A 26,220-nucleotide genomic window follows, 5' to 3' on the forward strand; every position below is an offset into this window, starting at 1 on the left:
GTGTTGAGCCCTCAGGTACTCTGTAATCTGCTTTTTGTCACTTTCGCTAAACAGAAAAATGTTCCTACCTTTTTTAATATTTCTATTTACGGCTGAAATCATCGATGCAGTAACCGCTTTATGGTCGCTGATTCCCTGTTATGCGTTAACTGTTTCAAATAGTTCGGGTCTGTTTGTCACCAGGTCTAATATGTTATCGCCACGAGTCGGTTCTCTGCTTAACTGCTCAAGGTAGTTTTCAGATAAAGCACTTCAAAAAATATCACTGGATTCTTTGTCCCTGCCACCCGTTATTTACGTTTGAGTCTCCCAGTCTATATCTGGCAAATTAAAATCTCCACCCAGAACTACAACATGGTCAGGAAATCTACTCGAAATATTTTCCAAATTATCCTTCAGGTGCTCAGCCACAACAGCTGCTGAGCCAGGGGGCCTATAGAGACATCCAATTACCATGTCTGGGCCTGCTTTAACCGTGACCTTCACCCAAATTATTTCACATTTCGAATCTTTATCAATTTACTTCGATACTATTGCACTTCTTATCGCTATAAACACGCCTCCCCCTTCACTGTCCAGCCTGTCTCTACGGTATACATTCCAATCTGAGTTTAGGATTTCATAACTGTTTACGTCTGGTTTCAGCCAACTTTCTGTCCCTAGTACTACATGGGCATTGTGACCGTTTATTAATGAGAGCAGTTCTGGGACCTTTCTATAGACACTCCTGCAGTTTACTATTAGCACATTAATATTGTTATTCCCTCTAGCATTTTGCCTGCTCCTACCTTGCTGCGTCTCAGGAGGCGTCTTGTCGGGCCTAGGGAGTGAATTTTCTAACCTAAAAAACCCACATGTGCACTCCACACGTACTCCGCTACCCTTGTAGCCGCTTCCTGCGTGTAGTGCACGCCTGACCTATTCAGTGGGAACCTACATTTCTCCACCCGATAGCGGAGGTCGAGAAATTTGCACCCCAGATCTCCGCAGAATCGTCTGAGCCTCTGGTTTAAGCCTTCTACTCGGCTCCAAACCAGAGGACCGCGATCGGTTCTGGGAACGATACTACAAATAGTTAGTTCAGATTCCACCCCGCGAGCGAGGCTTTCCACCTTCACCAATTCCGCCAACCGCCTGTACGAACTGAGAATGACCTCTGAACCCAGACGGCAGTAGTCATTGGTGCCGACATGAGCAACAATTTGCAGTCGGGTGCACCCAGTGCTCTCTATCGCCGCTGGCAGGGCCTCCTCCACATCTCGGATGAGACCCCCCGGCAAACAGACTGAGTGAACACTGGCCTTCTTCCCCGACCTTTCCGCTATTTCCCTAAGGGGCTCCATCACCCTCCTAATGTTGGAGCTCCCAATAACTAATAAACCTCTCCCCCCGTGTGCCTGCTCGGCCCTTGCTGAAGGAGCGGCCACATGTCCACTCACAGGCAGAGCGGGCGATGCCACACGGCCAGCCTCCACATTGACCCTCCACCTCGTGCGCCACGAACACTGCTGAACCCGCCACTCCCCTTGGGGAGAGGGTGGCCCAACCGCACCCGGTACCCGCGAAGATGTCTCGACAGCAGGGACAGTGGGTGAAGCATGTAACACTTGGGGTGTACCATGCGACGCAGCAGACTCCCCACTGCCGCTACACTCGAAGGCAGCAGCCTGAAGACAGCTGACCGCGGCCATCAACACGTTCAGCTGTTGGCGAACAGTGGCCAGCTCCTCCTGCATCCGCACACAGCACTCACACATCCTATCCATCCTAAGAAATCAATTTACTGTAGAGAGTTAATCAACTTTTAACTAGACTGCTAATTCACTAAAGGCGGCTGATTGTTGACTAAACTGTGGTTGCTAGACTCTTCTTGTAGGAAACAATGAAAATAGCACTACCTGTCTCTGGACTGTATTGAAAACAAACACTAGCACTACTGGCACTATGGCTGACTAAAGGGACTCTCTGACTGTATTCAAAACAAACATGAAATCTATGGAACACTATTACTAGCACTCGACAATTAAAGCTTTCTAAAAGCAAAAACACATGGAAGAAGAAGTGACAAGTAATAAAAATACAGTTAATACTTAAATTAATGTAGCTCGCTGCACAGCAGACATGAAGCAGACGGCAGTTACGACGACACATTTTGTATTATAATGATTTAGGGGAGGAGAGTTGGAGTGTCAATCACTAAAACAAATGCGTTTTTTTGTTGCGAAGAGAACTATTTACAAAATTTCTCCTCTGAATGTGGAAATATTATGTCAACCTCCATCTACATAAGGAGAAAATATCATCATAATAAAATAAAACAGAGTGCAAAAAGAAAGATTTCCTGCATGCTATTCAAGGCAGAACAGTAAAGAAATTATCTAAAAATGGTACGATGAACCCTCTGACAAACACTTAAGTGTGAATTCCAGGCTAGTCATATACATAAAAAATATAAAATGCAAACAACTGATCATTCATTGGCATAATAATGCACGGAAACTATTGCAATATTGCTCCAAGAAAACAGAATGAAATTGTTTGAGGTTGGCTGATTTCAAAAATGTTGAAATGATTGCACTGATTGCACCACTGTAATATATTATTGTTATTACTAAAAATTTAGGCACATTAATGTTTGTTGACTCATTAATTACAATGTTATACATGCTGTCACCAATATCTTGCCACAAATTTTCCACAAAATAGGGCCTTAGTACGTTTCATGTTTTATAGTGCCCGCCCGGCTAGCCATGCGGTCTAACGTGCTGCTTCCCGAGTGGGAAGGCGTGTCGGTTCCCGGCACAAATCCACCTGGCAGATTGCTGTCGAGGTCCAGTGTGCCGGCCAGCCTGTGGATGGTTTTTTAAGGCAGTTTTCCATCTGCCTAAGCGAATGCAGGCTGGTTCCCCTTATTCCGCCTCAGTTACACTATGTGTTAGCGATTGTTGCGCAAACACTTTCACACTTTCTTCACGTACACATACACCATAATTACTCTTCCACGCAAATATTTGAGATGTTCCCTGGGGGAAGGGGGGGGGGGGTGTGTCCACTGGGGGCCGAACTGCACATTAACCTGGGTTTGGTATGGGGTGGCGGCAGGGTAGGTGGCCTGCTGTGGCCTGTTGTGGACCACTGCAAGCTACGGCGGGGCGAAGTGTGTCCGTCATTTCTAGGTCCCAGTTCCATACACAATACACACACATTTTATTGCTGCACTATGTTTTGTTCTTTGTATCTGAAGTTTCCTGGCAACATCATTGCCCGAATTTACTCACATATGATTCACATACGTGACCACATGATATGACGCCACAGTGGCAAAAATACAAGGGAACTCTCTGCTAGAATTACTTCTAGCAATTCTTTCATGTTTTTGCAAGGTATTTTTGTTTAGGATGCCACAGCTGTCTTGTGTTTTTTTGTGCCACTACAGCTTCTATGTCGGCATAAGGTACTAACAAAGTACTATGACAAAATTTGCAAGATCCCTTGTGTCACTGCCAAAAATTCTTTCTAACAAGCTTGCAAATTTACTATTGTGTAGCCATGTAGCATATCTGTGTATACTGTGCCTTTACTTTACCCATGTTTAGCACTAAAACAATATCCAGTGATGTAAACAAAACCACATTAACACCAGCCCTACTGGTAGGCACAGCGCACGCAGTTGCACATTTATTAATACTACAACGCAAAACAATAAAGGAGCAAAGGTGGAATACCATGTATTATAAATGTTGAGTTGATATAAATTCGAGAGCTAGTAGACATTAATAAGTTAAATAGTGCTTTTTTCTGTATGTTGAATGGACCAAATTATTTTTAAAACTAATTTTACCCTAATATGTTCAAAATCTACCATAATTCCCACTAGCCACTAGACAGGTCTCAAATCCACCAGACTTGTTGGGAAAACACTATCTTGGCAACCCTGACACAGTGACAACACACAAACGCAAGTCCAAACAGAGTACAAAACTGCGCAATACAAGCATAAATTCTATGAAATGTGCAGGAAAGAGGAAAAAGTACAATCTATAGCATGGCGCTCGCGACTTCCTGATTTCTTCAAGCTCCGAGAAGTACACTGGTTAAAAAGACTAATAAACAAAGGACTTCCACAACTGACCAAAAACCGAAATGATGGGTGTTCAAAACTGTCTTAGGTTTGACGATCATTAGCTAAAAATCAGCAGAAATAATGGAATAATCAGGAGGCAGGAGAAAAAGCTGAAAATCTGGAGTCTTCCACATAAATCAGGAGAGTTGGCAGGCCTGTTCTGTCAGGGGAAGAACAGTGGTTGTCAACAGATGGGTATGTCTGGCTTCAGGATGCATGCGTGGTGAAGAAGGGATTAATGGAATCAACCCCTTTGTCTAAGAGGAAGCAAGAAGAACAGAAACATCGAGACAGCAGGACTGCGATGCATACCTTGCCGGTCCTCCCTCTTCACTGAGAAACCAGTGGCAAGTTTCCGTAATTAATGCCACAACTTGACATTAGAAAAGAATAGGTTACATCAAGTTGTGCAAGAGTATGCCGAAAATGCCAAAGTCTGACTGTCACTTTTTAGCAACACTCTGTAAGATTTCCCAGCTTGTCCGATATTCCTGTTCTCCTTGCTGACGTTTTAAAGCATTCATTAATTAAAACTTCCAGGCTGAATTGCCGTGGTCCATATATAAAACTACTTCTCCTTCCCGACATTTCGTAGTCTACTGCGGACAACATCTTCCGAGGTGAGTCGGCTACTGGCCGCTAGGCACTGGAGGTCCCACTAATATAGAGCGCTTAGATGGCACCACAACTCATCACATGCTTTCAACTTTAAAACTATCTCTGGCTAGTGCCATCTCTCCATCTCTCTCGATTACAGAATAATGCCAAACGAGGGAATATCAAAAAAACACCTTCCAAGCAGACAAGTTTCCTGATGTCAGCAAAACTCTTAAGTATTAACATCAACGTCTTTTGTAACTGTTTTCAGATGGAGAAAGTAAGCCAAATGGTATATGTGTTTCATTAAGACCACTATTTTTATTTTATTTCAATAAAATGAAACACATTTGGTGACAAAAATACACATTTCCTTGGAGATCCAAGACATTTAAAATACCTTCACTGATTTTAGAAACATCCTCAGAAAAAAGCAGGTCTCTTGAAAGAAGTGTACAAAGCAGGGAGTACACAGTGTGCAAACAGCCAGCATCTGCCACAATTTTCTTCTTCTTATCATCCTTACTTTCTAATATATAAACTGCTATGAAAGTGCCAAAATGTAATAGAATATATAAAATATCTTTAAAATGTTGCACTGCCAAGGAGCACCATAGTCCTGGGTCCATGGATAAGCCACAAAAATCCACTGCATTATGCCACACACAAACAGGCTCAGCCTGTAGGCAGGTCAGTGAGACTAGATCTGACGGGCAGGACCTGCACATTAGCCAGAGATAGTTTTAAAGTCGAAAGCACATGATGAGTGGTAGCGCTATATAAGCAGGACCTCCAGCACCTAGCACCCAGTCCCCGGCTCACCTCAGAAGATGTTGCCCGCAGTAGGTAACAAAACGTCAGGAAGGAGAAGAAGTTTTATATATGGACCATGGCAATTCAGCACGGAAATTTTAATTACTGAAGATGCCGGCCGTGAAAGCTTACATGTTATGGTTTTAAAGCATTATTGGAATCCCTTTTAATGGCCTACCGCTCCACCAAAACAGCAGGGTAAAAAACAATGTAGTCATTGAAAATAAAATCGCATTAAAGGTCAGTGAGATGGTGAGCAGCTGTCACAACTACAGGTGCATTACAATGTTAGTAAGATGACATTGTGCAAACTTTCCATTGTTTTGCCAAAGGTAGTAAATTTTAATAAGGAAACAAAAGAAATGTAGCTTCTTCTTGAAATTCGCCACTTTTGAGTGAGTGGTTTTCAACAGACAGCAAGTTTAAGTTGCTAAAGATATAATAAAGGGGCTGGACCAATGAGCATACTGAAAAATGGATGGTTGTACCAAAACCACAGTGCTGTTATAGAAACTAAATTGCAAAATTTGAAATGAAGTTTCAGAAAAAATTCTTCATTTGTGTAACTATGTTGTCTGTTGCTGCGTTATAATAACTGAATTGGATAGATAAAAAATCTATTCACCAAGAGCCGGCAGAACACACACATTAAAGACTATTGTGATTGGCAAGCTTTCAGAGCCTGTGGCTCCTTCTTCAGGCAGAAAGGTTGAAGGGGGAGGAAGAAGGGTGAAGGGAAAGGACTGGAGAAGTCTAGGAAAAGGGGTAGATTTTGGGAAAGTCACCCAGAACCACGGATCAGTGGAGACTTACCATACCAGATGAGAAGGAAAGTCTTATGGTTGAGGATTGCATTGGATGAGATTTGAAGTCCCCCAGCAATCAGTCTTCCCTTCTCATCTCGTATGATAAGTCTCCACTGACCTGCAGTTCTGGGTGACTTTCATAAAATATGCCAGCACTTGGTCAGTAGATTTTTTTATCTATCCAATTACATGATTTTACCAATAATTAATTGTTTTGTTGTTATAATAACTGAAGGTATTTTAAATCCATCTTTGCAACTATGGTAGAAGAAACAATAGTGCCAAACGAGGGAATATCAAAAAATACCTTGCAAGCAGACAAGTTTCCTGATGTGAGAAAAAAATCTTAAGTATTAACATCAACATCTTTTGTAACTGTTTTCAGATGGAGAAAGTAAGCCAAATGGTATATGTGTTTCATTAAGACCACTATTGTTATTTTATTTCGATAAAATGAAACATTTGGTGACAAAAATACGCATTTCCTTGGAGACGCAAGGCATTTAAAATACCTTCACTGATTTTAGAAATATCCTCAGAAAAAAAGCAGGTCACTTGAAAGAAGTGTGTAAAGTGGGGAGTACACAGTGTACAAACCGCAAGCATCTGCCACAATTTTCTTCTTCTTATCATCCTTACTTTCTAATATATAAACTGCTTTGAAAGTGCCGAAATGTAATAGAATATACAAAATATCTTTAAAATATTGCACTGCCAAGGAGCACCACAGTCCTGGCTCCAAGGATAAGCCACAAAAATCCACCGCATTACGCCACATACAAACAGGCCCAACCTGTAGGGAGGTCGTTGAGACTAGTTCCGATGGGCAGTTCCTGCACATTAGTGAGAAATGACGGACTTATCAGCAGGCCTGATCTGTTAGAGGTACCCGAAGAAATGGTCTGCGGTTTTTGCTCGGCATGGAAATCCACTTGTGTGGCCAGCTATCCATGAGTCACAGCAGCATGTTGATGAAATGAGACCACGATAATCAGTCCATGCAACATATAACTTGTGCGAATACTCTGAGGACCTAATGAGGATAGGTAGCAACTCATCATAAAGATGATCACTAAGACACAGACATGTACATAGTAAAGATAACCACATTCTCCCAACTACATTTTTGGCTCTTGCCTTTGTCAGAAAATGAGAGGACACACTCATTCACACAATCACTCAGACACAACTCATGCACATACTGTCTGTTGCATCTACAGTCTCTGAGAATCAGATCCAAACAAACCACTCCTCATGTCTGCCTACCTCTCGTTGGCAGCTGCTAGCCTAGCGGAAAGAAGTGGTGGCAGCATTGATTGCAAGCTGAGGGGAGTGGTAGGAATGGGAGAAGGAATACGAATGAGGGAGTTAGGAAATGGCACACATACTCAGCCGCACCCAGCCAGCGACAATGCATGACATCTCAGTAAACAAACCATTACACCTACTGAGACAAAAATGAGATCTCTTCCAGTGTTCATTTCCCTGATATTCCCTGATTTCCAGAACTTGTGGCAACCCTGGATATACACTTGAAAAATCCCCAAAAGTCTCCTGCTATCTACTTCCAGTTTCAACCATCTTTCTTACCCAGTATTATGCGAGCGTCACTGCTTTTCGTGAGCACTTCAAACTCTGGTGCTTTGTTGTGAATGTTTTGACAGTTTGCAATTAGTATTTTAATACTCTCACCTGCAGGAGGCATTTCTTTCAATCGCACTGATACTTTGGGGTTTCCTACAGCTATCATTATATGGATTGGATGGAGAGTTGCCTAATCTAAAAAACCCTTGTGTGCACCCCACACACAGTCAGCTACCTGAGTAGCAGTCTATGATATGTAGTGCACACCTGACCTATTTAGGGAAGTCCTGCAGTTCCCAACTCTATGGTGCAAGTCCCGGAAGTCACACCCTAACTTGTCACAGAACATTCGAAGTCTCTGGTTCAGTCCTTCCACTTGACTCGGAACCTAACGGCCACGATCGGTTCTGGGGACAATGCTGCAAGGTGTGAACTTCATTGAAACTCCACTCTTCTCAACCTCCTCTGCCAATCACTGGAATGACCCAAAAATGACCTCAGAGTCCAGACAACAGGCATCATTTGTTCCAACATGCGCCACAATCTGCAGGGTGCACTTCTTCCCACAATGGATGCCATAATAGTCTATTCAACATGTTGAATGAGGCCTCCAGACCTGCACACTGAGTGCATCTTGTGTCCTTTGCTGCCATTTCTCTAAGCGGTAATGGAACACAACATTAGCAGTGTGGTGCTTGACACAGTGACGTCGATTAAATAGGTTACAAAATAGGATACAAAATGGGATGAGCATGTAAGGACAGAAGCAGGGAAGACAAATGGTCGATTTTAATTTGTTGGGAGAAGTTTAGGAAAGTGCAGCTCACTTATAAGGGAGAACAGAATAAGTATCAAAATTTGTTTCAGGGTTTTCTGTTGCTTCCACATGTAATAAAACTAGTTATCTCTCAGTAGTTACAGCAAAATGAAAATGTGGCAAGTCATCTAAGTCGATTGAATAATTAAATAAAGCTATATATGTGCATTAATGAACATAGGTGAACTGTAAGCCTTGGGGACATTCAGTTCTTAGTTGCTGAGCATGAGTCAAGGAATCTGAGTGCTTGATTCACCACACAAGCTATCCAGACTATTCCACCTGATAATAAATTCCCTGAACTCTAGAGATGTAGACCTGCCCAACAACACATTGCTGCATTCTAAAACCCTCCTGAACCTAACACCCTTGAATGTATCCAACTGTATTTTTTCATTATATAATTTTCTTTATTATCATTCTTTGCTACATCCTAATTCTTAATCACATTGTTCATCTCTCTTCCCCTTAATCTATCTTTACTTCTCACTCAGTCCTTACCTCTGGGATGGAGCTACCACAGTGCTTACCAATGTACCATATCTGACCTCCTCTTTTGATGCTTTGTCTACCATCGACCTCATAGGAGTATCTTTCTCATCCTAGGGGCCAAGTGACATGCCTTTCCTTTATAACCTTCCGCAACCTGCCTGATCTCCTCCCTAACTATTAGTCTCGAAACCTAGGTGGTATGCCCCTTTTATTTTTCTATATGTCTATCGGCATTTCAACTCCACAAGGTATGTACTGGTCAGAAATTCTGTATCATAATTTATCAGTTAAATAAAAAACTTTTACAACTGAGATATGAGATTAAATAAATAAACAAACATTAAGTTGAAATGTCGGTTCCTTTATCGTAAAATACCTTGTTCATTTAAAACACACACACATACACACACACACACACACACACACACACACACACACACACACACACACACACACACACACACAGGTGAAAGTCAAACGGGACTTAGGGATATAAGATTTTAAAAATTGAAGCATATTTAATATGCTGACAAATAAAACACCCTCAAGTCTTATTTCTGCAAGATACTTTATTATCTTCCTGATCCCCATCCAGTGCAGCCTTTACATTTAATTATTTCTCACCTCAAGGTTTTCCGCGGCTGGTGACTTCTTTTTGCCACTATTTCTTTACAGACAGAAAGAGGTTTAGAATTTGGCATCCTGTTGTAGTCAAGCTCCCTAAAAACTGTGAACATCTTGATTTGGCAGACAAAGCCTACTCCTGAATGAACACTTGTTATCTTAACCATTGCACCACATCAGTCAGGCCCAGCCACTAAAAGCCATTTACATGCCTACTGATTTCATTCAGCTGTTTACATATGGACTAGTTTCCCCAAAACCTCTTCATAGCGAAAATTTCACTGTAGAGAACAGGAGAACTTATTCATTAGATGTCCCATGTCTACAGGAATGACAGCGAACAAAGTGAACATTTTCATTTGGTAATAAATAAATGGACCACAGAGCTACCTTAGAATTTAGGGCCACTGGCCCTCTAGATTACCTATGACATTAAGGCAAATAAGCTGCAAAGGGCAATACAAGAAGTACCAATTAATTACCTACCTTGTAATCACGAAAATTCTCTAGGAAGTAATCCAAAACAAACTGTACTTTAGGTATCCGCATGTTCTCTGCAATACAACTGAGAAGCAGCCACACAGGACATTCATTGGGGGTCCCAATGTGTGTATGCATTGCGTTCACAACTCCAGTACTGAAAACAATTGCAATTACAAGTGTGATTATTATGTTACTTTAGAGCACTGTTACACTGTACGTTAACCACTGTGTGGAATTGAAATACTTACCTGATCATATTGTTTTTGCACCAGAACGAACATGTCTTAGACAAAAGTCTTTTCATGCTTTTATCAAGAACACGTTTAATAATCTGCCAGGGAAGCTTGTGTGAATCTGTATATTCTTTTTCGAATGGTACAATATTACAAACTATTATTCTGTGGAATGCCTGCAAAACATGTGCCCAAAAGTTCAAAGAATGTAACTGCAACTCAATATAAACAACAAAATGTTGTATGTTAGATAATATAACTATACCTCAAAAACCTTTTCCTGAACCTTGGTTTCTGGGTCAGAGATTCTTGGCAATACAGATTCCACAACAACAGCCTGAAGACCTTCATGGTCAGGATAGTAGCACAATAACTCTGAAAGACTCTGAACCATGTGTTTTCTAATGAGAACAGCTGGATCTAAACAATGTCCACCCATCAGCTGCAACAAAATCACATAATTAGTTGCACTGAAATTATCAGTCTTTATTACTTAATAGTAAGCTTTTGTCTGTTTCCCAAAGTTAAAATCAGAAAGCACTTCAGTACTGGTTATAAAATGTGAAGGAAATGCACACATGTGATCAGCCTGTGAACATAAATTTTCAGAACACGGCACACTCCACCGCAAAGTGAACGATTAAGGCTGGAAAATGCAAATGCAAAATGGGGAATGATGAAATATATCTTACATACAACACCATTCTGCAAATATGTTCCAAATTGATACTGACAGCATCAGTGAATCAGAGGAATATCTACATTCCGACTGTTGAAACACAAATAACTGTCATCACACTGACTTCTTCAATGTAAAGACTGAAAGAGATAAAAAAAAAAATAACTCCACACACTGTATGTGGTGGGACATGAGGTACACTAAATGATTATGAAGTAACAGCTTCACAAATGTCTGTATCATGTCACATTTCCCAGATTTAAGAGCATTTAGCATTTGTACATTTACCCTTTCCTGTTCCCCATCTCCATCCTGTAAAGAAATTTTACACTTGTTTCAGGAATTGGTAAACAGGTAAATCTCCCTGGTCAAAAATATAACTGCATCATTCTATAACAAGGTCATAAAATTAATGTGTCCTCCAATACAGTCCCATGTATATGATTCTAAAATTTTACTCTGGCATGTTGATTTGTTTTTCTCAAACTTGTGACTATGCTAGTCAAATAACACTGAGAAATGTGTTCAAGAACGAAAGTACTAAATAATACACATCTGCATGACAGATTCTTTTACTCCACACATGACTGTTATCCGCTGGGCTATATAGTGTGTAAACCAATATATCAAGCTTTTACATAAGAACATCTGCACAAGAGATATTTGCCACTATTTATTGGTGTTTATCATATTGCCTGAGTCTCTGGGTGCAACATTTATGTATTAATACACAAACAAAGCTGTTTATATGGCCTTTCTAATTATATTTTAATGTTATTCTCAACAGCTGGACAATGCAAGAACGAATGTCTTTTATGGCACTTTCGTTTGTAGTACTACTTGTTATGCATCCTCCATATCCCTTTCTGCCACATCTATTAAATATGCACTCATAACTCTGTTATTTGTATATCATTGTTCATCATCTTATGAGTCTAAAGTCTCCCCAACCCCCTCAACATCTGTCTTGGTGCTTTGTCCTTCATGCATACTGAATAATGCAGCAGGAGGTCTCCTGTGCTTTGTCTCTCCAGTCACCTAACACCTCTCGCATACCCACCATCCAGCCACAATGGAGAACTCCTCTTTTGACACAGTACCACCCAGCACTTGAGCAACTGAATCACATTCTCCACCAGGATTTCAACAACCTCTCGTTGTGCCCTGAAGTTCAGAATATCCTACCCACTATCCTACCTACCCATCCCATAGTGGTATTCTACTACCCAACAAACCAACGCAATATCTTTGTCCATCCTAATCCACCACAGCTCCCAACCCTTTGCCCCATGTCTCATATCCTTCCATAGACCTAGATGCAAGACATTTTCCATACATCCTCACACCACCACTTACTCCACTCCTGTCACAGTGTCCTCCTACCCATCAAATGCATGGGTACCTGTGAAAGCACCCATGTGATATACAAACTATGCCTAACAACTGTGCTGTTTTCTACATGAGTATGACAACTAACAAGCTGTCTGTCCACATGAAAGCCCACTGCCAAACTGTGGCCAAAGAGAGAGTTGGACCACCCAGTTACTGAACATGCTATCCTACATGCTGTGCTTCACTTGAATGAATGCTTCACAGCATCCACTGTGTCATGTGGATTCTTCCAATAAACACCAGCTTTTCTGAACTGTGCAGGGCATTCTTGTAAACCTTCTGGCCTCAATCTTCACTAGCTCCTGAGATCCACCTTCTTTCCTGCTCCCCCTCCAGCACTATCCAAGCCCTCTATTCCACAATATACTTACTAGTCTTTTCCTCTCCTCTAGATCTCTCCGCTCCCCTTCTTCCTCCCCCAGCACAGCCTCCCAACTCTGCACCTATCAGCCCTATGCTGTCCTCACCATGTCTCTGCTTATTCCCACAGTGGCACATCATCTTCCCCCACTCCTACAGTGCTGCCCCTCCCCTCCCCTCCTCCTTATCTCCATCAGCCACCTCAGATTGCTGCTCACATCAGACAAAGGCATGTCCCGAGTCAGGACTGAATGGCCGCAGACAGGAGCCACGTGTGTGAGTTGTGCTTGAGTAAGTGTACGGATGTTTTCTGCTTCTGAAGAAGAACCTCTTTGTCCAGAAGATAAAAGTTTAGCAGTCTTTCCATTGTGTCTCTCTGTGACTCAGTGCCTCCTCTATGCAGTGAGCAAAGAATTTAGGATGTATATTCCATTCCTATACATATTTAGTAATTACGAAGCATTTCCTGCACAGAGGGTTTGGGGGAGGAGGATATGTACGGAGCTATTGAACATTCAGACACAAATGGACATTGGGGAGGTGGGGGGGGGGGGGGGGGCGAGGAGGAAATAGAAAGAGAGAGAGGAGAGGGGGAGAAGATTATTCACAGAGAGTTAGGGGGAGGAGGAGATGTATGGAGAGAAAAAGGAGGATGAGAATATGGGCAGAGAGAGGGGGTTTGGGAAGATGGGCAGAGAGAGAGGGGGGGGGGGGGGAGGAATTTAGGATGAATTTTCAATTCCTATACATATTTATCACTTGTGAAGCATTGTCCAGTACTCTAGTTGTCTCAACAATACAGGGCGTTCCAAATTATCTATACAATTTGGTCAGAAATTGGGTGAGGCAGAAAGTGTGGTTTTTGGCATAATTTTCATACACAACCAAGAATCCAGTAGCTGCTTGACAGAGTTCACTGTGTTAAGGTGACAAAATTTTCTAGACCTAAATTCAGAATACATTAAAAAATTTTGATATTGCAAAAAAAGTCTTAATTAAATATAATAATTCCAAACGATTAGTTTAACTTGTTACAAAAAAAGTACTTTAATTTATATATTACTAGAACCTTCTAAGGTGAAGGAGTGCAAGCAGACAGTATTTATTAGTGCTGTAAATTTTCTTCTGCGTGTCTGTTCTCTTCAACAGCATTTGAAAACATTCAACTCAAGTTTCATCATAATTTGCTCTAGTCACTAACATTGCTTTTGTAGTTTCTTCAAGCACTGTCTTGTCACTGCACCATGTATTATTCATTTGGAAAAATGACCTTTCAGTAGCATAATACTGATACTGGTGAAATGAAAATCTAATTCATGATAAATCATTTCATAATTGTTAAATCCAGGACAAATAGGTGTCCCAAATTACTTTTGAAAAAATTTCAGACAGAGCTAGAAAAATTGTAACTGTCACTAATAAAAGGGGAGGACAGATGTCATCATAAACATGTGCAGAACAGGATATTCCAGTCCCATGTCCGACCTAGGATGTCCTCATCAACACATGCTATTGCTGCTATGGATGTGAGCTCACAGTTCCTGCAGATCCCACCCAAAGAAAAGAAATCATCTATGGTTTGCAGGACCTGAGTGTCAGATCTGGTCAGTACCACACACAGTGCCAATTGCTGGCATGGGGAGGGGTCAATAACTAACACGGGAAAATAAGTAAATAAAAATAGCGTCGGTGTGTGTGTCTTTTTGAACATTATGCCACAAACCACACCGTTCCACCTATTCCCATTTCTGAAACATACGTGGTCAAAGCTGTACTTGTCGCTGAGTTTTTAACACACTAAAACACAAAAAATATCTATGGACCAGTCCTTATTTGACAAAATTTAACAAAGGTTTATTACAATCTAATTATTTCCAATCAATTTAATTTCTCTAGACATGAAAAAAGGTCTGGTTTTACCCCGGACAACTGAATAAAAATCCCTCCAGTATGCATCTCGACACCCTCAAAACTAGGACCACCCTGAAGAAACCTGAATGTACTGCAGTCCTAGTTGGGGGCGCAAAGATGAGCATAATTATTTCCTTAATGATCTATGAAGAAGAAAGGAACCTTGCCTTGTTTTAGCAACAGTTTGCATTCCATTTTATAAAAAATGTGTGACGATGTCCACAATTTGTGTGGAAGGTAAATATTTTTTTCACTAAATTACTCCACTGGCTACATACATATATGCACACAATATTGTTTACATTCCACAGCCTGTGAAAAGAAGCAACTATAGCGTTACTTGGATATGATGAAGTGCTACTCACATTCAAACATTGGTACTTCAGTTTCACAGTAAGCCTATCTCAAAGTAGCATTGTAAACAATCTGTAGCAGTATAACAAAGTGCGCATCCCTCTAGCACCCTGGGAGCAACGGACTCACCAGACCACCAGGGTACTCAATTCTTAGCCAAAACAATAGATCATTTTGGTGCTATTAAATCGTTACTGTTGACTGGGCTCTGTTACCATCTGTGATCAGTAATACTGTTGTTCATAGTTGCCAAATGTAGGGACATGTCCCAATGCATGGGGGCTTTTGGCTCTTTTTTCCAAAATGCAATGCCAGAATTCCAATACCTCCATAAAACGTAGGGATTTTTTGTCCAAAAACGAAAAATTAAAAAAAAAGAAATTAAAAAAGAAAAAGTTGCCAAACGGTACAAATTTTAAACATTGTATATGTCTGTCTCCATTGTGTACAGAAAGTTGGCCTGAAGGGTCTAACTTACTCAGGGACAAAACGAGGTGGAGAAGGGAAATATTTTAGTCACTGTCTGGAGAGGTTAAGTGACAGGGGAAATACTGATATTTTTGTTACTTAGTGCTTCTCGTGCCTATGAACTGCTGCCTCCTAAGGTAATGCAACACAAATTGCCAAGCAAAGTAATAGATGCATAGCAGACAACATATACAATGGGCTGTCGATAAAATACCGATATGTCGATATTTTTTCCAAAAAATATCAATACATATAGGCGATATTTTTTCCCCTGATATATTGATATCTAAATGGCAATATCGAGTGCTGATACTTTCATTTTATATTACATTTCTTTCACAACTTTCAGAAAATTTTTTGAAGTTGTTCTTTTGAAATTGTAGTAGGACATAATTTTACTTTCACTATGTGAAGGAGTCTTAGTACTTTTTGAGCTTTCATTACATCCAATCTTTCTCTTTGGCTGTGCAAAGAAATTACCTGTGGCACAAAAGAAGAACTCCGTTTGCGTTGGGGTGGGCAGTGTGAATGGAATAACAAGATTTCCGATGTGCAGAAACAGCGCATGAGTTGCATTAAAGAACAATTTTTAACACAACTACTGTGCTATTTCCACACATTGTCATTCTCCAAAGACAGCTGTTGTAAATGATGAACAAAAAAAACAGGGAAGTCAACATGAAGTGTTCCGGACAAATCCAATATGTGACAAAACCGAACAATGGACCCATCAGACTCCTTTTATTGTGCCACTTATATGCAGTTACCATTTTTAGCAATGTGGTTATCATCAAGAAAGAACACACATTGTTTTCCTTTCAAGTCTTGCTCTAAGGGGGATATGCAGGCTGCTAGTTTGTTGATTTAAAGAATATCTAATAATTAATACGTACTTAGAATTTACAGCGCTTAAATCCGCACATATAAAGCTTTTTTTAAAAGCAAATTTATTAAAACATAATACAGATTAAAATGAAAATCCTTTTAATAGAAGTAGTAGTATCTTTCAAGAGTAACATTACTCGATGTAACCCCCTTCAGTCGTAATGGCCACCTCCAGTCTTGTCCTGAAGCGATCACACGCACTCTTTGAAACAGCGCTGTCCATATTCGCAAATGCTGCTTCGATAGTGGTGTGTAGAGGTGCGACATTAGGGTGTCTCGTCTTATCGGTAACTCTTTTGATTGTGCACCAATCATAGTGTCCGAGGGGATTCATATCCAGGCTATTCAGGAGCCAAAACTTCTTTGACCAGAGCATGTCAATATTATCGGAGAGCCAATTTTGGACTAAATGGCTCATATGAGGTCCTCCTCTGCCATCTGACACATTCACTCTCTGACATTCAATACCGATGGCAATTTCCTCAGCAATTGACCCGGGTCCTCCAAAATCAGCACCAGAGCCTTTTCGATGACCGCCGCAGTTCGTGACACACTTTTCCTCGATAGAGGTTTCAGGTTCATGGAAACTTCCCCATACTTCTCAGAAGCATTATACTTGGCCACAATATCATAAACAGTTGATCTCAGCTACATGAGGAGTCAAACAATTTCAATGTGTGGATGCCCAGTGTGAAGCCTTTCGATAATCGCGGCTCTTTGGTTGTACGCTGCACTGGTCCGTAACATCTCTGCCATTTCTGACTGTTTAGTAGATGCCCATGGCTTTCAAAGAACATCAGCCTGCAACAGAACTACAATATGGTGGGAAATTCAAATTAAAATTTGTTTGCATCTAAGCACTGCACCCTGCGTTTACAATGTGCTGCCAATATTTTTATAGCCAGGTATGTCATTATTTTGTCTGCTGATAAATTGATACTCTTTTTTAAATATCAATATAACAGATTCCCTATATTTTTAAAAATATTAACAGTCCTAGTCTGCACATGACAATGCGCACGCCTATGTGTGTTATTTCTGCTAATTTTTATGCATGCCCTTTTATTCCAGTGCATCAATGATTGTGCATGAGGAAAGACGCATCCTGTGGACATACCTTTTACTTTTTCAAGTGATTACTGTTTCACCACGATCTTTACGTTTGCAGAGTGCATAAGACACAATGGGACTCAAGACCGTGGTGTGAAAAAATAAAATAGTCTACAAAAAGCAGCTGTTGGATTCTTATTTACCTCACTTAATGACACTAATACGCTATCACAGATGTGCATGAACTTCAGTGTAAGGGGCTTTTGTGAAACATTGATACGTCTTTGCATCATTTCAATCACAGCAATTGTTCAGTACGAATCACGAGATGAGTAAGTACTTGACCAGCAGAACATCTTAAGAATCTTGATAGTGGCACTGGTTTCAGCGCTTATCCCGCAACACATTTCAGCGTTCCACAATGTAATAATCTAGAGACTGAGACTTTGTGAAACCCCGAAGCTAGTCATTTGAAGAAATAAAAATTTGGATCTGAAAGCTAACTTACTTACTTTCTTTGTATAATGCATAATATCTATTCCTCACCGTACCCCAACCCTCATCCCTGTGCTTCCCACGTACCAAAATAAAACATTAAAAATATAAACTAACAATGAGTCATTTCTTTTCAGACTCCTCCAATGGAGAACAACTGAAAATAGTGCATCATTTCCAAAAGAAATACTCTATTTTGTTACAACTGTCAGTGCCTTTAGCAGGAGGCACAAAACAATGAACTGCCACACATGACGTAGGGAATAGCAGCAACAAGCTTCTCAAATAGCAATGAGAATATTTTGTTGTTTGAACACTATGACCGTTAAGTGTACTAAGTTGTTAACATAGGGGAAATGTTACTACCCAATACGTGATTTTTTTTTTTTTTTTCTTTGGTCATCAGCGTAGAATTTTTTGTGTCCGTAGGGGCTTTCATGGTGAAGGTAGGGACTTTTCACATGTCGTGTACGAACATGGTCGCAAATGAGTTGGCGACATTGCTGTCATTCCAATCAGTGTCGCCGACCTTAACGGTATTCCGCTAAACATGGCACAGTTTTTTTATCTTCGGTGCGTAATTCTAAAAGTGTTAAAACGTAATGCAATTTTAACTTCCTTTGCCTGAAAATAAAATGAATCTCCATTCCAAAGTACAAAAAATATCTGATTCACCATTACAGTAATTTTAAAATGTTAGTACATTAAAGATTAATACAAATTTAATATGAACTGTGCATGTTACATACTGTTTAATCTGCACACTTTCATATTCATTATGATCAACAGTGTGTGTTCTCGAATGCTGCCAAACTAGTAAAAATGATACCAATCTTGCTGCATGGGAATCCAAGTGTTGAACGGGCCTTCTCCAAGACAGACATTAAAACTAAAAAACATATAGGCAAAACCCTGAAATACTCGTTAAGAGTGCATCTTGACATGCGAAATAAGCACAATTGTTGCATTTCATACCCACTTCAGGAGGAATGTTGCCTTCATTTGTAAAATGTATGTACCACCTCCCTAACAAAAATGAACAACTGTCATGAGGTGAGCAAAGTATTGCTATATTTACATTGTGTATTTCACTGCCAGTTTAAAACACACTTCATACACAAAGCTAACAAAAACACTTGCAAATTAATATGTTATACATTCACAAGCTTAAATTCCGCATAAACATGAGAGTACCAGTTGCATCAAACTACAATTATTATACTTATGAACAGCGACCTTGTGAATGATCCATGATCTTCCCCAAGTTCATCACAGTCGTCCTTGGTATCACTGATCATCAAAAATGGCTAGATGGAAAAGTATGGAATAAACTTGATTATAGTTTGTTATTTTTTAGTCTGTATCACTGGTAATTTGTGTAAGCTATACAATAAATTATGTATAGAGGAATTCGAGTATGCTCATAGCGAAAATAACTATTTTTGCCTCGCAGCACTGGATCTGATACTTGCAGTAGCTTTCTGTTAAGTTTTTAGTTCATGTTTATTACTAGTGTGTTCGTGTTATAGTAAGTGAACTTTGTGTTTGCCATCTGGATCAAAATGCCGAAACGCTCAGTTGCATTGGAATTTTACAGAAAAACTGAAAGAAACATTTGCCATCTCTATGACCTGTAAAAAGGAAATCTGTTTTCACCCTTCATCTAGTAACTTAATGGACCACTTGAAAAGGAAGCACCAACAGTTCTTATACATTGCATCTCTTGATAATGGTCAGAAGATACAACAAGCAGTAAACTCGCCTGATCTGATGCTGGCACCACGTCTACCTAACTCTCCCATCTCTGGCTGCACAATGTCTCCTCCTCTTCCTGTTAGCATTACTGCATTCGTGGATGTGGCAAGTATGTCAAGTAGCTACCTGATTTCACAACCAGCATTATCACATAAACAACAATAGTAAATCAACCCTCTAATCATCCAAGTACTGCAGCCCCACAAGCATCGAGAAAAATACCAATGCAGACATCAATATTTGGTACCCTGAAAATAAAAGAATTATATATAAGGTTCATTCAAATGAAACCTGGTCAGTGCATCTACCTTTGCCTTACACATAAGGTGGCACCACGTAACTGCGGGTATGGCGGTGCCACCTATTGTTACAGAGACTGAGACATGCACACAGTTTGATGTTGCATAGTGCCCATGTGGTTTCACACCAGAGAGAAGTTTGTCACACAAGTTATCGTCCACCACCGATCATGCAGGCAAGTAAGCAGGAACAACGAGGAGTGATTCAATTTTTGATGGAGGAGGGAGTTGGAGGCTGTGAAATGTATCGACGGATGAAGGCTGTGTACAGTGAGTACAGTCTGAGTCGCTCAAGTGTTGTGGAATGGCGCAAATGATTCCTTGAGGGGCGCAAGTAACCGGAAGACGATGCTCGTCTTGGACAGGCTCATCCACCACACAGTCCCAACCTTCCACTGTGTGACTTTCATGTGTTTGGACCTCTAAAACAACCTATTTGCAGACATCGATTGGCAACGGACGATGAAGTGTGTGACTGGGTCCAGGCCTGGATCCGACAGCAGCCTACTAGCTTCTTCAAGGATGGAATCGACTGGCTAGTGTTGCAATGAGATAAATGTGCAAACAGTTTTTGTGACTATTTTTCAGTATTTGTACTGTGCATAACTACATTTTTGAGTTAATAAAATTGTTACCATTACTTTACACAAGTGACCAGGTTTCATTTGAATACCCCTTATAGTACTAAAATTAAAGAGACTGACAACTTCCCCTTCGATACTGTAGCTGAATATTACATTCTGTTTTCTTTGGTTGATAATACCAAATTTATGAAACTAGTTAAGACTACAGAACTGCAGTATTCTTTGCCTTCCAGGAAAACCCTGATAAACAAACTGCTAAATGATAATTGTCAGAATTAGGGGAGTTATTGGCAATATACTGGCTGAAACCAAATATGTCACACTGGCTGTGCCTCTGTGTGACAGTGCACTTTACTGAGCAGTATGGTACAAGCTGAAGTCGGCTGTTCTGGGCACTGTGCACATCTCTGATCGCCACACTTCCGAATACATTATGAAGAGCATTAAAACAATTATTTCTGAATGGGAAATAGATGAAGAAGTGTTTTCTCTCGTCACTTACAACACAAATGTTATGGCAGATGTAGCAAGGAAAATGAATGTTATTCATATGGGATGAGCTGCTCACTCAATTTAGTATTATCAGCAATTTAGTAGTATCAGATGTGTTCAACCATCCTGAATCAGTAGCACTAAGTTCCTTGAGACAGAAATGTCGCAAAATCATTGGGTTTTTCAAAAGTAGTATCGTAGCCACTGCAGAACTGGTAGACGGCCAAGTTTGGCTGAATAATAAACTGTTAAAGCTAAAACAGAAGCCACCCATCAGGTGGAACTCCACATTTCTTAAAACAAAATGCCTAGCATTGGTCAAAGATGCATCATGACATTTTCATATGTTAACTGTGAAGATTTGAAGGTAGATGATGGGGGCATTTTGGAAGACTGCTTCCCTCTACTGGAACCTCTGTTAGAGTTAACAGAAGAACTGTTCGGAGTACAAGTTATAACAGCCTTCACTGTAGTCCCATTAGTTCAAAGATGCCAAAGAGCTGTGACAGAGACAACCACAATGACTAAGTTAGGCGCTGCTTACTGGAGACCCTGTCAAAAAGGATGATTCCTTATGAACAAGACAGCACCAGCACTTGTGCCAAAGCGACTATTTTAGACCCTCAGTTCAAAAAATATGATTTAGGAGTAGCTGAAAGTGCTGAGAACGATATGAGTGATCTTATAACAGAGATTAGGCAAACTCCAAACAATGGCAGAGTTGTGGTTGATAGTTGGTGACACAAGTAGAAGATGGTGAAACATAAGTTAAGAAGAAAATCTGGAATTTTTTCATGGAAAAGAATTACAAAAATGAGTCAGCATTTTCAAAAATGAGTCAGTATCAGGTAACTTACAAACACACATGGAAGAAGAAACACAAGTCTATGCCATCTTTGTCTGACACTTCCTTAAAGTATTTTTGTGTTTTGACCACTTCAACCCCCTCATAGCGAGTTCTTATGAAAGCCAGATAGATTTGTACAGAGAGCAGGAACCGGCTGAATTTGAAGTAAGTACACATCGCAGTACCACCATCTGACAGCTATGGTTTGGTTAAAATTGTGAAGATTTCACTTGTAACCAAAATGTGTTTAAATAATATTTTGTGCTTTCATTAAAAATCAAAAAGTCCATGGATTTTGTGTTTAGAAATCAAAAGTACATAAAAACCCAATATTGCAGTATTATAACTTTCACCAATGCTAATTAACTGAAGTATATTTGTGCTCATACTAACACTGGCAAGTACAGTCACAACTTAGTAGAAGATGGGTACAAGATGTGATAATTTAATTCACTGAGTAATTTTAAAGTACTGTTTTTTAAATTATGTCTGCTCACTGTGGAAGGCGACAGCTGCCTCAGTTTGGCTCCCCGTCACTTTGAATCACTTTTGCCAGCCAGACTGAGTGTGGTTTTTCACATGATTTCTCCACATTTTTCTAGGCGAATGCTGGGCTGGATACCCATTTCAGCCTATTTACACGATACACAAACACTTACATGTCTCCATATTAAAACTATTATGCAAGACATGTTTCAACACGCATAAGAGTACCTTTAGAGGTAAACTTGTGTTTCAGTTGTTGTAAGAAGCTGCAAAGTTTGAAATTTATAAATGTATTTTGTTCGTCTGTACTCCTTAAATACAAACAAATAATACTGCAAGTGGTTCTGATGTGCCAATAAGCATGATGACAACAAAGATGCTTTAACTATTACACAAATATATGTGTATAAGAGTCAGCATAATTTCTATGAATGAGAAAAATCATACAACTGATAAAGACGTGATCCCCAATATAAATTCAATGTGGTATAGAATATCTGCAAGGATGAATTATATTATGAAACTACATTAACTAAAGAAATTCAAAGGAAATTAATAAATGATGACAAACAGATTTCATTAACAAAATACTTACCACAGTGGCAATCAATGCTTAAAATGCAACTGATCAAATCACCAATACAAAAAATTGTATCATAAGTTGTTTATGTTCTATCACTGCAGTATTTACCCAAAAAGAATTAACCATGATGGGTGCTAACCAGTGGGATGAGAGAGACAGAGCTTCAATAAATTTCAATTGCAAATAATTATTTAAGTAATTTTTTTTTAATATAACACATTTTCAAAATGGACTGAAAAGTATCACATTATTTTTGCCTAGCTCCATACAGATTCGTAACATTCCTAGTCCTGAAAATACGTGCTTGTGAATTTTTAACACCTATGACAGTACATGTGAAATTTACAACAACAAATATGGGACGCAGGCAATAGGTAATTGATGCGTGAATAGTTCACCTAAGTCACTAACAATGTTATTGCACTTCAAATGATACATATTGTTGTGTTATTTTTCTCAATGACAGCTACTCTCTACATTCCTTGCTATTATATATTAAAAATTCACAAGCACAAGTTTTCCGAGCTACCTGTATGGCACTAGGAATCTGTATGGGGCCACAAGAGATTATTTAATAGTTTTTAGTCCATTTCGAAAAAATGTTATATTAAAATTTCTTTTATTTAAATAGGCCCCTAGTTATTTTATGCTTAGCAGTCTTGTGCATGTGAAACGTTTCAACTGATTTCAAACCTTTTGATCAGATTACAACAGAAACATAGTAAATTTCAGTTTCTCTTCAACTGCGTCAACCAATACATTACCTCTTCCTATGTAAATCTCGCAAAAAGATTGCAAATGTATAAATTAGAGAGAATCAAGCTAATACAGAAGCCCAGCAGAAATTGTTCTTAATTGTGAAACATTCATCGCTGAAATAGGAAAACAGAGAAAAGCAATGGAACACCAAGTACCGTCCGCTATACACCAGAAAAGAAAGTGAGTTGATATTGCATTTCATTCAGTTCTGAGCTAAGGTGAAATTTTCAGGTCTGGCTTATTAGCAGGTTAGTTTAAAATCAATTCCAAAATCTGTAATGAATAAATTGGCCTAATAAAAACGTGTTGAAAAGTAATTGTTCATTTATATATACATAAATCTGCAGTGCAACACCAGATATTAGACTTTTAGAAACCAATCAAATATTTATATTTAATGCCACAAGTACAAAAATTTGTATTTAACTAAGCCAATACATGTGTTGTTGTTGTTGTTGTTGTTGTGGTCTTCAGTCCTGAGACTGGTTTGATGCAGCTCTCCATGCTACTCTATCCCGTGCAAGCTTCTTCATCTCCCAGTACCTACTGCAACCTACATCCTTCTGAATCTGCTTAGTGTATTCATATCTTGGTCTCCCTCTACGATTTTTACCCTCCACGCTGCCCTCCAATATTAAATTGGTGATCCCTCGATGTCTCAGAACATGTCCTACCAACCGATCCCTTCTTCTAGTCAAGTTGTGCCACAAGCTCCTCTTCTCCCCAATTCTATTCAATACCTCCTCATTAGTTATGTGATCTACCCATCTAATCTTCAGCATTCTTCTGTAGCACCACATTTAGAAAGCTTCTATTCTCTTCTTGTCCAAACTATTTATTGTCCACGTTTCACTTCCATACATGGCTACACTCCATACAAACACTTTCAGAAACAACTTCCTCACATTTAAATTTATACTCGATGTTAACAAATTTTTCTTCTTCAGCAATGCTTTCCTTGCCATTGCCTGTCTACATTTTACATCCTCTCTACTTCGACCATCATCAGTTATTTTGCTCCCCAAATAGCAAAACTCCCGACAATAGCATCACCCGACTTAAATCGACTACACTCCATTATCCTCGTTTTGCTTTTGTTGATGTTCATCTTACACCCTCCTTTCAAGACACTGTCCATTCCGTTCAACTGCTCTTCCAAGTCCTTTGCTGTCTCTGACAGAATTACAATCTCATCGGCGAACCTCAAAGTTTTTATTTCTTCTCCATGAGTTTTAATACCTACTCCGAACTTTTCTTTTGTTTCCTTTATTGCTTGCTCAATATACAGATTGAATAACATTGGGGATAGGCTACAACCCTGTCTCACTCCCTTCCCAACCACTGCTTCCCTTTCATACCCCTCGACTCTTATAATCGGCATCTACTTTCTGTACAAATTGTAAATAGCCTTTCGCTCCCTGTATTTTACCCATGGCACCTTCAGAATTTGAAAGAGAGTATTCCAATCAACATTGTCAAAAGCTTTCTCTAAGTCTACAAATGCTGGAAACGTAGGTTTGCCTTTCCTTAATCTTTCTTCTAAGATAAGTCGTAGGGTCAGTATTGCCTCACGTGTTCCAACATTTCTACGGAATCCAAACTGATCTTCCCCGAGGTCAGCTTCTATCAGTTTTTCCATTCATCTGTAAAGAATTCGTGTTAGTATTTTGCAGCTGTGACTTATTAAACTGATAGTTCAGTAATTTTCACATCTGTCGACGCCTGATTTCTTTGGGATTGGAATTATTATATTCTTCTTGAAGTCTGAGGGTATTTCGCCTGTCTCATACATCTTGCTCACCAAATGGTAGAGTTTTGTCAGGACTGGCTCTCCCAAGGCTGTCAGTAGTTCTAATGGAATGTTGTCTACTCCGGGGGCCTTGTTTCGACTCAGGTCTTTCAGTGCTCTGTCAAACTCTTCACGCAGTATCATATCTCCCATTTCATCTTCATCTACATCCTCTTCCATTTCCATAATATTGTCCTCAAGTACATTGCCCTTGTATAGACCCTCTATATACTCCTTGACAGGAATGGGGGAAAGAAATACAGTAGAAGAAGAATGGGTAGCTTTGAGGGATGAAATAGTGAAAGCAGCAGAGGATCAAATAGGTAAAAAGACGAGGGCTAGTAGAAACCCTTGGGTAACAGAAGAAATATTGAATTTAATTGATGAAAGGAGAAAATATAAAAATGCAGTAAATGAAGCAGGCAAAAAGGAATACAAATGTCTCAAATATGATATCGAC

General features: G+C 39.7%; 1 protein-coding gene across 1 annotated transcript in view; it reads right to left on the minus strand.

Moving 5' to 3' along the window:
- The window catches only part of LOC126473234 (condensin-2 complex subunit D3-like), a 156,028-nt gene that overhangs the window by 98,402 nt on the left and 31,406 nt on the right, over window positions 1–26,220 (minus strand). Inside the window, exons 2-4 of the mRNA XM_050100148.1 lie at window positions 10,838–11,014; window positions 10,588–10,748; window positions 10,343–10,493 (exon numbers count right to left, since the gene is read on the minus strand). Coding sequence (XP_049956105.1) covers window positions 10,343–10,493; window positions 10,588–10,748; window positions 10,838–11,014 — 489 coding nt within the window. The remainder of the gene's footprint in view (window positions 1–10,342; window positions 10,494–10,587; window positions 10,749–10,837; window positions 11,015–26,220) is intronic.

Source organism: Schistocerca serialis, chromosome 4, assembly GCF_023864345.2.
Source record: "Schistocerca serialis cubense isolate TAMUIC-IGC-003099 chromosome 4, iqSchSeri2.2, whole genome shotgun sequence".
NCBI classification, from domain to species: domain Eukaryota; kingdom Metazoa; phylum Arthropoda; class Insecta; order Orthoptera; family Acrididae; genus Schistocerca; species Schistocerca serialis.